Source organism: Topomyia yanbarensis, chromosome 3 (assembly GCF_030247195.1).
Source record: "Topomyia yanbarensis strain Yona2022 chromosome 3, ASM3024719v1, whole genome shotgun sequence".
Taxonomy (NCBI): domain Eukaryota; kingdom Metazoa; phylum Arthropoda; class Insecta; order Diptera; family Culicidae; genus Topomyia; species Topomyia yanbarensis.
In genome coordinates this window covers 416,541,145-416,558,860 of record NC_080672.1, presented here as the reverse complement: position 1 = coordinate 416,558,860, position 17,716 = coordinate 416,541,145, and the positions used below count along the sequence as shown (strand labels likewise).

At 35.1% G+C, this 17,716-nt stretch overlaps 2 protein-coding genes across 4 annotated transcripts in view; one reads left to right on the top strand and one right to left on the bottom strand.

Annotated features, from left to right (window-relative positions):
• Positions 1-17,716, bottom strand: part of LOC131689659 (opsin, ultraviolet-sensitive) — a 470,582-nt gene that overhangs the window by 161,363 nt on the left and 291,503 nt on the right. For all 3 annotated transcript variants that reach the window (XM_058974900.1, XM_058974901.1, XM_058974902.1), the window contains exons 2-3: positions 7,166-7,510; positions 6,926-7,091 (exon numbers count right to left, since the gene is read on the bottom strand). In XM_058974900.1, the coding sequence (XP_058830883.1) occupies positions 6,926-7,091; positions 7,166-7,310 (311 nt within the window). In that variant the 5' untranslated portion in view covers positions 7,311-7,510. The remainder of the gene's footprint in view (positions 1-6,925; positions 7,092-7,165; positions 7,511-17,716) is intronic.
• LOC131689660 (protein yellow-like) overlaps positions 1-17,716 on the top strand; it is an 89,714-nt gene that overhangs the window by 8,040 nt on the left and 63,958 nt on the right. The window lies entirely within an intron of this gene.

Genomic DNA, 17,716 nt, shown 5'->3' with positions numbered 1-17,716 from the left:
ACATTACAACACAATTGTTCATAGAGCCAGTAATATGCTTAATTTTATAAAACGCTTCGGATATCACTTTCAAGATCCTTACACAATTAAAACTCTTTACGTAGCATATGTTCGATCTATTTTAGAATATTGTAGTATTGTTTGGTCACCATTCATGAAAAAACACGAAGTGAGAATTGAGTCAATCCAAAAACAGTTTCTATTATATGCACTACGCAAGTTAAGATGGACAGTATTCCCTCTTCCATCTTATGAAGCACGTTGTATATTGATAGATATTTAAACATTGAAAGAACATCGGGACTATGCTATGATCTCGTTACTAAACGATATCGTCATGCAGCGTATTGACTCATCTTACATATTGTCAAAATTAAATTTATATGCTCCTACTCGTCAATTACGTAATAGAAATTTGTTCGCGATAGGTCATCACCGTACAGACTATGCTAAATTCGGACCACTAAACCAGATGATGGCTGTGTATAACGAGCATTGTGAAAGTATTGACCTTACCATGCCCCGAACAAGTTTAAAACAGTTTTTCAACTCTTTGCGGCATCATAGTACATATGAATAGTACACAGGATAGTATATAAGCAATTAATATTTGTATAATGTAGTCTACAATTGATTGACGAATAAATAAATACTAAATAAACTATTTAAAGAACGGATTTGGCCGGACAAGCTCAGTTGCCTGTTGAACGGCAGGCGCAGCAGATCACTGCGCTGTGTGTTTTCACAGCCAGTGTAGCTGAGTTATAAGTCTGTTACACTGGCTGTAGAGGTACGCTACCCAGTGCCGTCCAGCACACTTTTATGTACCGTAAACCGGGGTGACATTGATCAATTTTCGAAGTAATCATTGCGTATTTTTAGACGCAACCCTTTTTTTAAGTTTAATATTTTTAAAACATGTACTGATGAATGGAGAACATGATTGGATGGTTTTACCTAAAATTGTCCGCTCACAGATATTTTTTGAAAAGTTCCAAGTTGAAGTCCGTTTTTGTATTCAGGGGTTACTTTGATAACCTCCATGTTCACCCACATTAAGTTAGTGATGTCAGTGTTTTTCATTCAAATGTTTGTTTAAACTAATTCTGGAAAGATACTCATTGTTAAATAGACTTTAATTGGTATTATACAAAGTATTTCAAATTCGAGTACCCAAAATTCGAATAATTTGTGTTCAATTAGAATAATAGATTCTGGAAACCTTTAAATCTGATGAAATTGTTTTATTTCAGTGTTTTATCAATGTACAAAAAGTTTCGTCCATTTTAATACGTTGGAATATTGAACCATAAAAAATGTTGTGAATTTTAATAATTTAATAATTTAATTAATAATTTAATAATTTGAAATGATTGCCAACTAGTTTCACAAAAAATGAATTTAAAATAAACAAAGTCTTAAAACTAAATTTGGCACATCCCAATCTAAAGGAAAATAAAAACTCGCTTGTAATTTATTAGTCATGCTCAAATCTGAGATTTATTTGTTTTATAAAAAATAGACACTTTACGAAGCTTCGTAAAAAAAGTAAAGTCAAATTTCGGTTTTTCGTAGTTTTTGTACCCAAAAACCCAAAAGTATAACAAATCAGTATTTTATAAGTTTAGAGTAAAAATCATTTCAAATTAAAATTATTCGGTAGACTATTCTGGTTTAATAAGCGATCTACGGAAAATGTTTCGAGTGATCAAACTCACCCCGGTTTACGGTACAATTTCGAACACAATTATTTGTACAGAAAATCGCTTGTACATTCGAGCTCCATTTGCAAACACGGTTAACATAGTGTCGCGGTACTAGTTGTCTCTTTCGCTCTACCCATCATCATCAGCGATGACTCACTTTGCTTAGTGCGATTGTGTTCAATGTTTGAAGCAAATGTGTAGGTAGGTATATCATATTTGTTAGCAGGGTTACCATATTCACAGATTTTTCTGTAATGCCACAGATTTTTGCCTTTCTCATATAGAAAGGTTATGCAATCACTCTGAAAAATGTCAACCTAATCCCGGCCCGGAGGGCCGAGTGTCATATCCCATTCGACTCAGTTCGTCGAGATCGGAAAAAGTCTGTATGTGTGTGTGTATGTATGTGTGTATGTATGTATGTGCGTATGTGTCAAATAATGTCACTCATTTTTCTCAGAGATGGCTGGACCGATTTGCCCAAACTTAGTCTCAAATGAAAGGTGCAACCTTCCCATCGGCTGCTATTGAATTTTGGATCGATCGGAATTCTGGTTCCGGAATTACGGGTTTCAGAGTGCGGCCACACAGAAACTTCTCATATAAACTATAGGAAAAATTAAAAATAGAATTTTTATTTTTGATGCTAAATGTGTTCAAGGTGCATAAAACGTCGAGATTTGATGCAAACTCGAAAAAAATTTGATTCACTTTTTTGGATTTTGGCACATTTTTGCCTTTCTCATATAGAAAGGTTATGCAATCACTCTGAAAAACGTCAACCTAATCCCGGCCAATTTTTTTTTTCGACTCGCATAAGGTTTCTGGATTTTAACAGGGGCGTAGTTGATGGTTTACGGAGAGGGGTTACACCCCCCCCCTCTACTGTTCACTCCCCTCCTTTAAAAATCTCCTTAAATCATCCCTCAGACCACCACCCCATCCAGCCCTCATACCCCTCCCTTTCAACCCCATCATCTTTAAACCACCACTATATCACAAAGCATACCAATTTAAGCTGGGGAGTCGTTCGTTCATGGGACTGTCGTTCTCCTCACATACCCACCCCCGCATGACAAAATGAGTTAGCAAGCAGATAACATTGATCTAATGCTGATTAGGCTAATGGAGTATGATATTTTTTTGTTTCAAGTGTTTCACCGTCGACACGTAGCACATCAAGTTCGTGGCTGGCATGCCATTGTGTATAAGTGCAAAGTGTACTAAGAATGTAATGGACATTTCCACAATTATATTGAACATAAAAAGCCTCCGTGCCATAGTTTAGAGAAATGAGAAAGGCACAATTGCACCGCTAGGTGGATTAAAACAGGTTTTTTTTCACAATTTTTGATCACAGATTCTTTTTTACAGATGGCAGATTTTTGGCATTTTGATGAAAATTTTACAGATTTTTGGAAGTATTGTGATTTTTCACAGATTTTTCGGAAAATTATTACAGAATTTCAAAGATTTTTTTCCTGTTTTAGTTATCACAGATGGTGAAAAGATATTTTTGACCGAAACACAGATTTCAATGTGGCATCCCTGTTTGTTAGCGGTTGCATGCGTAATCTGCATGATAGCAATATGTGCTTTCATTGCGCAAAGACGAAAACTTTATTAGCAACAAATTTACGCGGATCGATAGAAAGCACAACGAAAGATTATTTATATTCGATCAATTCATTGATTTATTTCCACTTCACGTGATTCATTTTCACTCAGCTTATCCTATTTTTAGGCATTGTAATTCTCTCTCACTCACGCGAGAAGAAGCTTATCCGATGTCCAACTCCGTCCGCAAAATTCTCCGTCTTCACAAATAGCGTGAGAATAATTTTCAGGATAAAATTTATTTGGTTTTTTCCTTCTTATCGGAGCAGGTGATAATTTTTAAATTTCGTGAAAATCAATAAGAGCGTCAAAACATACACTTAATTTCAAAGAAAAGCGGCAAAGAAGTACGCGATAGACTTGTTTTTTGTGCTTTGGAAGAGCAACAGCAAGGCAGCGAGCGCAAAAAGGATACCGTGATAAACTCATTCGCTCATTCTCCGGCAGTTTTATTTATCCGGAGAAATTGTGTGAGTGCCAATAACATTTCGTGTGAAAATGTGAGCTTTTATTGTAGCAGTAGTAAATTATCCGGACGCATTTACTCATATGAGCGATAAATGCAATGCCTGCCTATTTTGATTCTGCTAATAGGTACACACTATAAAGCCTATTTACGAATGAATACACTGCCACTCGAAAAACCGAGGTAAAAACGCATCTAAGTCCGCATATAAAATTGTTTTCGATTCTTGTATATTTATGGCTTCGATATATGATTAAGGCCACTGCATTTACTACATTTGTATGCGTACTTTAAGAAAGTTACAATAATGGCAAAATATAACTAGAATGCTTGGTCTATATAGGAAATGTGATTATATTGTCTAAAATTTGATTTCTCCGGGTTGTTTACCACACACAATCGAAAAGTTTTTACAAGCTAATCTTATGCTATAAAGATTTAGTTCCAGATATTAGTTCGGTCAAAGTTTTCTGTCTTCTTTCTTCAGATCTTCTTAAATAAGTTTAATCGGATTCGATCATCTACTACAAATGAAATGACCTGATAACCAAGAAGGTTTGGTTCAACATTATTTTATGACCGTTTTTTTGTGTGCAACATGATTATTTGAAATAGGATTATTAAGACCAACACCATTGGGACTCTGGTATGCCTGTTGATGTATAAGACTAATACAAAGAAAAAGAAATAATGATTGAACATGGTTTTTCAAGAAACACATGGTAAAAAAGGCAGCCCAAATTGTGTTGGTTCCGAGGTGAACATGGTTTGGGAGAGGAGAATGGGCCTTTCTGACGCATGGACCAAGCTGTACCAAGTATAGGAACTTGTCAACATCGGAAGGCTGATAAAACACGACAGATTGCAGTGGGTTGGACGTGTAACGGTCATGATTCAGAACATCTGGATTCTTCGGTTACGATGAATTTCTGCTCAGAATTCTGATGACATTGTTTTCGATATTCTAATTTTTCTTAGTATTTAAATGGAATCCTTCCTATAATTGGAAAATAATTTCGTTAATATATTGAGCAGAATCCATTCACGTTCTCGGCAGCTTTCTCATCCTAGCAGGATATAATTAGAATTGATTCCCTACACAACCACGATTCCACTAGAATCTTTAGCAAGATTTCGACAAATTTACAGAATTCCTTCAGATAACTGAGCATGGTTACGTCACAATCCATAGTAAGAATGATTTCATCAGAATCCTGAGAGGTTATTTGCAGTTCCTGAGAAGTACTCCATCAGAATCCTGAGAATGATCTCATCAGAGCTACTCAAAACTATCCCTGTATCGAACGGAAAATATTTAAAAATTATATTTTAAAAACTATCATCTTTCGGAATTGATTCTCGGTAACTATCGTTAAAATCTGGTTAGTGTGCCATTCTGGAGACTGGTACGCTTCATATGAGTACAGGAGAGTATTCAGAATCGGTTTGAGTTTTGCAGGACAGTTGCATTTAGAAAGAAGTTATCGAAGTGGTTCTTGAAGATAGATGAGCCTTGCAGTATCCAATATCCACCCACACAGTATTTAACCGCAGCATGCTTTGATCGTTGGGACTGAGCTAGACTAGGTCATTTCGTATGAACAAAACAAAACTTCAGCAATATGTGCTTGCATCACACTGAAAATCTGTATAACACAGATTAATCTATGCACCTGGCATCCCTGGTTTTAGCTGTCATTTTTTCTTTTTTTTTCTACTTATATTTATTACCGATTCACTGCTGGGTGACAGTATAATCATATTAAAAATTTACGAACTTCGACGCTTTTTCATCAAGCGTTAAACCGCATGCAGGTTCAATTGAACCTCAACTGAATTCCCAATACTTTTTGGAATTTGGTAATCTTTCAATGGAAGTTTTTATGTAAAGATTCTATCTTTTATTTCGATCTTGAACTCATATTGTTTGTGGTTTAATGGGTTATTTATGATTGCATTTGGGTAGTGTTGAGTCCAGCACTAGAACTGGGATCACCTCGATGTATACACTGCTGAATTTTCACCGAAACTTTCGACAAGCCAAAAGGCCAAAAGTTTACCCATTTGATTTTAACCCACGTTACTGATTGATGTTTTCTTTTTTTGAAGGTATCATCAATCCGGAGCTAGCTTAGTCCTGTCACTAAGTTAGTGTCGGAATCTGATGAGACGAAGTCGAAACGCATATTCCATAACTCGTCGCTGTTGTGCTATCTTATGACAAACGCCATTTTGGGGTAAACTGAGTTAGATATGCTTTTTTTGAAAAATCTCTACAAAGTGGCGTTTTCAGAATTTTGAAATTCTACTTGGTTACTTAGATATAGCGAGAAACATGATGAGAAATTGTTTTTTTGCTGCAAATCACTGTATCTAGGGTTTTGCTCAAGTTATATTGAAGTTTTAGATGTTTTTATGCATGAAAATGTCTGAGGAACACAATGGCATAAACACTTTTAAAAGAAAATTACACGAGTTGTGAGAAAAACACAGTTTTAGTTTTAAACTGGAAATAAAGAATATTTGGTAACACTGAAACTAAGAATAACAATTTTTTCTAGATTCCCTGACTGCCTCCCCTGCATTTCACCGATTGTTTATAGACCATATGAACGAAAAAATGTGAATAAAAGTTAAAAATTGATGATTTTTTTCTATGGAAAATTTTCTATGCACGATTATGACACGTCATACAAATTTTGTCATCAATACACACCTATGACACGTGTGAGTGCGACTTTTCTTTACATTCATAGTAAAAACTCGCAACATAGTCAACCGATCTTCGTAATATTTGAGAGATTAATGCAGAATAGATAGAATAATCAATTGTCTTCTTTGGATTGTTTATACCATTTATAAGGTTCAAGATATTAAATCTCAAACTTTAAAAATCATTTTTCTCGAAATGTGATAAATGGCGCTTGTCATATGATAGCACAACAGCGACGAACTATCTTGAACCATATGAAATTTGAATTTTTGCTAAGAAAATTTATACTACATTAAAGTTACAAGTTGTCAGCCTCATGTAATATTTCTTAGCAAACATATGCCAACATATTTAAACAAGAAGAAAAAATAAATCCGATACCTTTGTCAGAATCGTCCTATTGTGAACATACTAAAAACTCACCTCCACAGTGCACTAGCATTAACAACCGCAGCGACCGCATCGCCGTTCAGCTGAGACCGCGTCCCTTCACCACTGTCCTTGGGTAGTACATCATTCGTGCTGCCACCCATCGCACCGACCGTCTGCAGTGAGCTGATCATCTTCGACGACCACCGCAAATTGTCATCTGTGGGAATACAAACATTTGTAGCATTTATATGTTCACCAGACAAGCGGGTTTAGTGCCCCGTCGTACCATACCTTTGAGCAGCACCGGAAGCTGGCTGGACCGTACAACTGTTGACCTGTTTGTGAAATCATCATTATTAGCACTGATGTGTGCAATGATTTCGCACAGCACAAACAGCGCTACTGCTGCTGCTGCCGGATTCGTTTGTTTTGCCATGTTGTCCTGTTACTACTAGTCAGGGATCAGTCGGTGGCGACAGGTGTGTGTGTGGGTTTGTGTTTCTCGCATGCAAAAGATGATTCTATGATTTGCTTACCAGCTGTGCCACATATCAACCGGAATGTCCATCCGAGCGGCAACGGATGTGACAGCTGCTCTTAGAAAGAGAAATTCAATTTAACCGCAAAGTGCACAATCTGAAAAAAGAAAATCAAACAAAATGTGACATTGATGTTAGAAAGACTTGTTGAATTGAACAAGTTGTAACAGTATTGAATTAGAGCTAATGAAACATTCCAGAAACATCTGGAATCGAAATTCATAAAATCCTGGACTGTCTCGTCTAATCTGCGATGTATGGTCACTCTATTTTATGACAAACGTTTTGATATCCTTTTTGTATTAACTTTAAATAGTGTACACGTCAAAATTTTGTACGAATGTTTCCGCGACAAATGACAATATTTAATTTTTTTTAGCGAAGTAGCACGATTTTAGGAAGGATGAAGATGGCATAGAAAGTTCCCACCCATCGCTCATTCGAGAACATGATACGATCATTCATTGATCGAAGCAAGCTTTGAAGAGAAGTGACGTGTTTTTGCTTCTTTGTTGCCTATTAATTTTTTCTTCATTTTAAAGTGAAGAAAATTAATAGCACATCGGAAGAAGGAATTGCGGTTCTCGATCAGAACCGGAAGAAGAAGAAGAAGAAGAAGGAGGAGGAGAAGAAGAAGAAGAAGAAGAATACGTGAAGAACGAGAGGAGTGAATTCCCGAATTTTTCTCCTTGACGGAAGTCAGTCAGTTCCAGGACCAGACAAGCAGTATTCGAAGTTCTTGAATCTTGAAGAAGAAGCATTCAAGGAAAAGAAAAGGATAAGTATTATTTTGGTATTTTTTTATTTTTATTGTTTGCGTACTCTTTTAATTTTGTGTTGTGTTTAAAATTATTCCGATCCATTAAATATTTCTCACATGGACGGTGATCCGGGTGTTCCTCTATCTGAATCTCAAGATGATTTACCTAATGGTCAAAATTTTGAACCTCGCATAAAAAAATATCCACTGTCAGCTAAAGGTCCATTTTCGGTCTATTTTAGGAAAAAGGAGAAACCTATTAATGTTCTCCTTATTTCGGCAGAAATATATAAACAATTTAAATCGGTAAAAGAAATTAAAAGAATCTCGTTGGACAAACTAAGAAATTTTTTCTGATTGCGATAAGGCAAATTTGTTAGTCACATCCAAGCTTTTTGCTAACATTTACCGAGTTTATATTCCATGCGATCTAGTTGAGATCGATGGAGTAATTTTTGACGAAGCTATTGAATGTAATAATATAGTTGATTGTTGTTTAGCAGTTTTTAAAAATAAGAATATTACTTCTGTCCAAATCTTACATAGTGAAGGCCTATATAAAAAATTAAATGAAAACGATGATCAAAAATTCGTTCCATCTAATGCAGTACGTGCCACTTTTGAAGGATCTGCCCTTCCTGATTTTCTGTATGTCAATAACGTTATTTTTAATGTTCGAATTTTCACTCCTAAAGTGATGCATTGCAAACCATGTCAACTCTTTGGTCACGCAGAAAAGTTTTGCTCGAATAAAATAAAATGTGGGACTTGTAATTATGATCATGGTACATCTTCTTGTAAAATTAGCACAGAATCGTGTATTTATTACCATGGCAAATATTTTATATTAAATGAATGCCCTTCTTATAAAGATTGCCAAACTGAACTCCACCAGAAAACACTAAACAGGAGTAAATATACATATGCTGAATTATTGAAATCTTCCTCATCAATAATTACAACAGAAAATTCATTTTATATTCTTGAAGACAACGAAAATTTAAATATTCCTTCTGATTCTCAACCTGGTTGTAGCTACTATCTTCCTCCAATCAAAAGAAGAAGAAGCAGCTCACGATATATAAATCAAAAGAAAATACTAATATACCGAGACCAAACATCAATAATTGAAATGAATTTCCTTCCCTGAAACCAACTTCTGAAATTCCAGGTTTTAAAAAAATTAATACGGAGGAAAATATTCCGATTCATCACACAACCCTCCAAAATCAATTATTAGTGAAATTATTGACAGTATTTCGAATTTTTTAGGATTAAGTGACTTTTGGAAAAACTTAATTATAAAAATTGTTTCCTTTATCAGCAATTCCATGAAAAAAAGTTATACGATCTCTCAGAATTTTGCAATATTTGGTAGAATCGTTCCTTACCGAAAAATATTAGATACATATTTTTTTATTTTGTCATTAGGGTGTCCCTTTCCACGTTAGACGGGTTCAAAAAATCGTGATTTTTCAAAAGTTGATTGTTTTTAAATTCATAACTTTTGAACCACTGAACCGATTTTCATGGGTTATAGGTCAAATAAAAGGTATTTAAATGTAGTTTCAAGAAAAAATGATTAGCTTTAAAAAATATTGAGTTTTGTGCGAACAAAATACGCATTAAATGGTTTATCTTGATTTTCACTGCGAGGGTCCTTGAATACTCCATACTTTTATATTTTTATTTAAAAGACCATTCAATTCCACACAACATTTCCAAACTTATTTTTGAACCAGATCTAGAGATTTCGGAGATATAATTTTTTGAAAATAAAAAATCTATGTGTACACCCCACATGCATGGAAACGATGTAACCGCATGGTAGTTTACCATACACTTCCAGCGAGTCACAGCAGCTGTGAATAAAGAAATCTATGATTTACTTATAAGCTGGGTACAACATATTTGCTGAGACAAAGGACATGGTAGGTATAACTAGCAGATAGTTTTTGGGTAGGTAGGAATTTTTTACCTATATTTCGGGTTTGTTTCAATAGCTTTTGTCGCAAGCAAGTTGAAGAAATAGGTAAATTATTCTTTTGCTGGTACTACATCACTAGCTCATAGGTTCGAATATATTACATAAAACCAGGAATATTTTGAAAGAAATTATCAGTTAGAAAACAAAGTTTCCTACAACAACAGTTCAATTGTAGAATCTCTTAAAATGAAACGTAAATGTTCAGTTTGTGGTATTTGGATGTTGAGTACGCGTATCAGAAAACTCACCAATAAATTGTACGATTGTGCAATGAAAAAAAAAGATGAATATAGATGCTCTCATCTTCTTCATTTGTTTTCGTTGCTACAATAAACTGTATGAACCAAATGATCCCGAGACCGAAGAAGCCGTTGCAGGACCATCGAGAATCGCTGTTCCAGGTATATTATCGAAAAATATGACATGATTGGTTTATAAATTTCAATTATTTTATTCAAACTACTAACACGAACTCTTGTTCTTTGAAACCTTTTTTCAGCGTCCTTTGAAACATTGACGACCATTGCAGGACCTTCCGGATTCGTTCCATTTTCCTACCAAGGTAAATAATAAAAAAGAAATCATTTGAATGATTTTTTTCTGATAATCAATCTATCGTCTTTTCAAAATCGTTAGAAGCACCCAGTTCTGAAACGATTGTTACCACTTACAACGCACCTTTGTCGGACGATAATGAAATTCTTACACAACTTAAGGAGAAATATAAAGAAACAAGAAACAGCAATAAGCGATACAGGATTTTAACCACACTTCCCAAAAGTTGGACTGCATATAGAATTATGCAGGAGTTCAATGTTTCTCAATATATGTCCAACAAAGCAAAAGCCTTGCAGCAAGAGAAAGGAAGAATGGTGGTGCCTGAAAAGGATATAGGAAGAGAAACGATAACATGTGTTACGAATTTTTATAATAGTGACGATGTATGCCGCGTCTGTGCAGGGAAAAGGGATAATTTAACAATGAAGAAGGTAAAATTTACGTACAGAGAAGATTAGTTTTGTGTAACTTGCAGGAGGCGTATTCTATCTTCAAAAATACTCATCCTGATATTAAAATAGGATTTTCCATGTTGGCTAGTAATCTTCCAAAACACTGCATTTTGGTAGGGACAAGTGCCACGCATACCGTATGCGTATGTATATATCATCATAATATTAAACTTAAGTGTAAAACATTACAAAGTAAATCACTTCCAAATGGTGTTAACTCCTATCATGATTTGTTTCCAAAAATAATATGTGAAAATTCGAGCGAACAATGTTGGCTGCAGTGTTGTGGAAACTGCCCCAGAACGCAAATTTTAGTGACAGAACTAATGAGTATTCTTAGTAACGGCAATATTGAATCATAAAAATTCAAACAATGGCGTCAAGTAGAAAGATCCATAATGCATTAGTTGAAATGGACACACAAGAATTTATTGATGCTTTTCAAGAAAATTTATTCAATATATTGCTACAGAATGCATCATTATCTGTGATTATTCGGAGAATTATTCTTTCGTTGTGCAGGATGCAGCTCAAGGCTTTCATTGGGTAAACGCTCAATGTACTATTCACCCTTGTGCTATTTATTTTAAAGGCAATGAATCGGACGATTTGAAGTTTACTAGTTTTATTGCAATTGCTGACTTCACTAAACACAATCATGTCGCAGTTCGTTTATTTTTGACGCATTGTTTAGCGTTCATAAAAGGTAAATTGCCAGGCTTACAACAGATTTACTTTTTCTCAGATGGATCAGGAAGCCAATACAAAAATAAAATGACGGCATTTAATTTGTGCAGCATGCAAAAAGATTTTGGCATTGACGCTGAATGGATTTTTTTCGCAACTTGTCATGGAAAGGGTCCTTGTGATGCTTTGAAACGAAACGCTGCAAAAGCGAGTTTGCAAGGCCATCATATAACAACCGCCCAAGAACTTTATTCATGGGCTATTTCTAAGCCAGATTCAAAAATACACTATCAGCTTTTTTCAGAATCCGAATACAATAAAATGGAAAAAGTTAAAAAATCGTTATACACGTGTAAAGCAAATTTCGGGAACACAGTAATTCCATAGTTTTAAGCCTCAAAATGAAAACTATATTTTTGTCAAACGGTATTCATTTTCGACGGAAGAAATATATGTTAAATTGTAGCTAAAGAAATGAAATGCCTTGTGAAAAATAAAACGAATAAAGTTATAAAAATGATTTACTTATTTCTCTTCATGTGTTACTGGCCGGACCAGAGGGGTCGCGGCTTATATTGCCCCTAGTCCCTGGTCAAGCCACGGGGACCGTTTGGGGTGGGCTGTTGAGTGGCTGGGTCCGATGCGACCAGCGATGCCACTTTCTGGTGGGTGCGTCGATAAGCGATCACTACTTTTTCTAACGGCTAATCTTCGGCGACAGGCCGGCAATTCAAGGGCACTCTGGCACTTCATAGCTGGTTTCAGCAACCTGCTGATGCCTCGGAGGTCTCGCTGGAACCTCGTGGCTGGTTCAGTGAGCTCGTGGGCACTTTTGACTTGCTTTTAGCGATGATGGTGCCACTATCGACGACGAGCTGTTCAGGGACACCACGCTCGGACTATAAGCCACTCCGATGGCTTTAGGATCTAATGTAATATAATGGGTCCTGCAAGCGGATAATATTGACGAGGGAGGGAAATCTTATAGGTTTGCTACTGGGAAAGCTCTTATTTTTATTTCATACCTGATTCCTTCTCGGGATTTATTTAATTAACTTTCTATCACTCCTTTATTTGTTCCACTATAACTTTACGATATAAAAATATTTCCAACTGTCTATCTTCTTACTTTTTTAATTTTGATGTCTGCCTTTCTTGAAGTCTTTAGAAAAAGTGATTCGCATTCTTTCTATCCTAACCCAGTAGCTTCCCTCTCACTCGCAATTTTCCTCTCCCGTTTGGCTTTATTTCCTGCTTTCCCATGGTTTTCCAATCCCGAGCGCTTCCTGTTTTCCTAACGTGTGTGTAATTTGATGTTTTGTGTTCATGTGTTACATATCAAAGCTTAAGTATTTATTTAGACTGTTTGAAAATAATTTACGTGTGCTTTATTTTAATTTTCCTCCTAATCACATTAAACATTATATGAAATATTTAGATACAAAAATAGGCGTTATATATTTATTATCCAAGACACATATCTAATAGAGATGGTCGGGTTCGGGTTTTTGGACCCGAAACCCGGACCCGACCCGAACCCGACGGGTTCCGGGTCGGGTTCGGGTTCTATAAATTTAAGCTTCTCGGATTCGGGTCGGGTTCCGGGTTTTCAAATTTGGAAATCTCGGGTTCGGGTCGGGTCCGGGTTTTTGTAATTTTGAACTTTCGGGCTCGGGTCGGGTTCGGAGTTTTCAAATTAGAAATGATCGGGGTCGGGTCGGTTTCGGGTTTTGAACAAAACAACCCAACCATTTCTTGATGCAGTTGGCGTCTGTACACAAAACCCAGTCTCTTTTTGTAGTAGTGTATTATACTTCTTGATACGAATGTATGACACATATAACCGTACTAAATGTTAGCACATTTGAATCGCTAAAATTCGTCGTTGTTTTCTGGTGTTCAATTTTTTTCATTCTTGTATAAAATTCCCTCTCTTCAGATTCGCAAGCTACCTGAATTACTTTATTTTTTAAACGAACATTCATTTTAGAATATTGAACAATACGTTTCAAATCTAAAATCTTTTTGCAATTTATTTTTCATGATAATGTAACAAACCAAGTCCACAGAAATTTCTCCGAAAATATTGGTTCAACTTTCTATTGTAAATTTCGATAGGTACTTTAAAACTGATACTTAGGCCGCGGTTAGAGTAAACGCGTGAAACTCGGCTAAAGCCTACAGCAAATCGTATCTACAGCAAAGCGAGTGAAAATCTACGGGAAGTAGAGACAATAAAAAACTATCTACTGATCCGCTCCTGATTAGTCATTTTGACAGTCGCGAGAAATCGAAAAGTGGGTGTCGCGAGTATACTGAATAGTAGTACTTTTTGCTACATATTGAATTATAATTGTTTTAACTATGTATATTATAAATAGAAACATGAATTAAAATGATAATTAAATTTCAAGGCAGCACGATTTGTATATTCTTGGCATAGTTGCGATCCACGAGATGCTTTTCAACCATTGATTGACTTCAAAGACAAATTTCCATATATTGAACTCACAGATTGTCAGATTGTCCCCGGACTGGGCCGTTGCATGATCCGGATTTCTCTATGAAAATATATGAATTTCCACGCTCTTGAGGAATTAATCGCAAATTGTGTGTTCTGTTGAAGCCATTGACGGATTTTTTAAAGTTTGGAGTCGTTCCGAAAGCTCCCTTGGAGATGTCGAAGCATCTCTACTGGCGCGCTTACCGTATAAACTGAAGCATAATATAATTTAGATACCCCATCATAGATAGTCCTAACGCTAATGATGTGACATAAAAAACGCGTCAGAGAATCTTGATTGACACCCTTGGACACAAGTTTGACCGTACCAACCAGTAATAAATTATACAAATCTGCCTTTTCAAGAATGGTTTTTGATAAAGAATTAGAAATGTTGGTTAAGTGCGACGGGCAAGGTTGTTTGAATCTGTCACCATTAAGCTTTTTGTTTCTCCTTGAGTTAGCCACCGATTTATCCTGATTTCCGATTAAGATATCGACGATTTATAAGTTTCTCAGAACATTACAAATTCGATGTTCAATAATAGTCAATATAAATGCGAATTCTACTCACCAGTGATTCGTTTTGCCATATACAGATATAACTCAATGCGTATGGTGATTCGAATGATTCTACTACTCATAGATGAGCCTTGGATCCAGCTCGGGTGCCTAAAATTAGAAATCTTCGAGATCTTTGGTTGATTCTCCGGGTTTTCAAATTTTAAAATTCTCCGGGTCGGGTTTTACAAAATTTTCATTCTCGGGTACGGGTCGGGTCCGGGTTTTTCAATTTTAAAATTTTCGGGCTCGGGTCGGGTTCGGGTTTTTCAAATTTTATAATTTCGGGCTCGGGTCGGGTTCGGGGTTTTCAATTTTCAAACTCTCGGGTTCGGGTCGGGTTCGGGTTCGAAAAAATTGAAACCCGATCATCTCTAATATCTAATGCTTTTGATAGTATATACTTCCTAACTGTTATACGCAGTATTATAGCGTATCTATTATTGCCTACGTTCGTGTTGAACAGCAGTATGGCAAACTCTCTTGCTCGCGTTTTGCTCTCGTTTTTTGCAACTGGTCTATGGGGTAAAGGGCCCAGATGGTAACACATGCTTCTTCTGAATTTTTGATGCGAATATAAATAATGCCGAAATATGACCCTTTTAAAACCACCAGGACCCTCGCAGTGAAAATCAAGAAAAACCATTTAATGCATATTTTGTTCACACAAAACTCAATTTTTTTTAAAGTTAATCATTTTTTCTTGTAACTATCCTTAAATACCTTTCATTTGATCTATAACCCATGAAAATCGGTTCAGTGGTTCAAAAGTTATGAATTTAAAAAAAAATCATTTTTTGAAAAATCACGATTTTTTGAACCCGTCTAACGTGGAAAGGGCCACCCTAATGACGAAATAAAAAAATATGTATTTAATATTTTTCGGTAAGGAACGATTCTACCAAATATTGCAGAATTCTGAGAGATCGATAACATCTCTTATTAGTAAAATAAATTCATTTATGCCTCTCCTTGTTCAACTATTATTAAACGTTTAATGGCTGCCAACTTATCAAAAAACAAATAAATCCAATGGAACAATAGAAGCATTTTACCAAAGATTGATAGACTAAAAGCATTATATAATTGTAAATAATAATATAGATATATTTTGTGGCTGTTCTTGCTTATTATTGATGAGTTCAATTTAGCTAGAATTACAGTCCCTCCAACAAAAAATTCAGCTGTTGTTATAATCTTATGTTCAAGAAACTTGAGTCTAAATTGTTCTTGGAATATAGTTGAAGATTTAAATGCTAGTGACCATTTACCAATTATAATAATTTTTCAATATTCTTCTATTTTATACAATTCTTTGGAATACATTTCAACAGATTTAACTAAAAATATCGATTGGTCAAAATTTTCAAATTTAATATCTATAGATATCCATAAATTTGATAGATCGTTAAGTACTCTTGATAACTATACATGGTTTTGCGACACTATACTACAATGTTTACTACAAGCTAGGAGACTTCGTAATTATAACCCTTCTGATACATCAAATTCTGAATATTCTGAAGATGGGGTTGATCAATTTGCTTCAAAGATTTATCCCGATTTCGTTCCTAACAATTCTCAAAAATTTTCGCAAGCATCTTCCCGCTTTTTTCTTCGCCTGAGTTCTGAGCCTCTTTCACTAGAGGAAATAAATTTTGCTTTGAATTCTTGTTAAAATACTTCCCCTGGATTAGACAAAATAAAATTTATCGATTTTTCTAACTTACCGGATAATCGTTAAATTCATTTATTAAATTTATTTAACCTTTTCATATCACAAAATATTATTCCATATGACTGGCGCGAAATCAAAGTTGTGAGCATTCTAAAACTAGGGAAAAATCCATCATTAGTTGATAGTAGACGACCCATTCGTTTATTATCATGTATACGCGAATTATTAGAAAGAGCTATTCTCAATCGATTAGAAATGTGGGCAGAATGGAAGAACATATTATCTAATTCCCAATATGGTTTCAGAAAAGGAAAAAGTACTAGAGATTGCACAGTTCTTCTGGCATCCCAAATTCAATTATGTTTCAATCAAAAACAAGACATGAATACAACATTTTTAAACATTTCAGGAGCTTATGATTCAGTATTGATTAATATACTTTCCCAAAAAATGTTTCAATTAGGAATTCATGCTATACTTGTTAATTTTCTAAACAATCTTTTTTCTTTCAAAATTATGCATTTCTATTTAAATGATTCAATCAAATTATCCCGACATAGTCATTTTGGTATACCTCAAGGATCTTGTTCAAGTCCAGTTTTATACAATATTTGCACTAGTGATATTATGCAAATTAGTCCTAATGACTGCATCTTTTATCAATTTGCTAATGATAAGGTCCTTTCAGTTGTTGGAAAAGATAGATACGCTATTCAAAATTCCCTACAATCTGCCTTAGATGGATTGGAAAATTAGTCTCTAGAGAATGGATTCACTTTTTCGATTTCTAAAACTCAGTATATAATTTTTACACGTATAAGATCAATTTGGAATTTTCATCTTTACCTTAATAATCAGGAAATCCTGAAAGTTAATTAATATAAATATTTGGGTATTTGGTTTGATAGTAAATTTACTTGAAAAAAAAACATATTGATTACCTTATTAAAACTTGTAATAGGAGAATTATGGGGTGCTTCTCCTTCTGATTTAATAACGCTTTTTAAAACGACTTAGGGTGAAATATAACATAGTGCTTTCGCATAGGCCTGCTAGCCAAGACAAGTTTCGGCTTCACTGTGTCTTATCAACATAAACAGAACTTCTGCTCGGACGG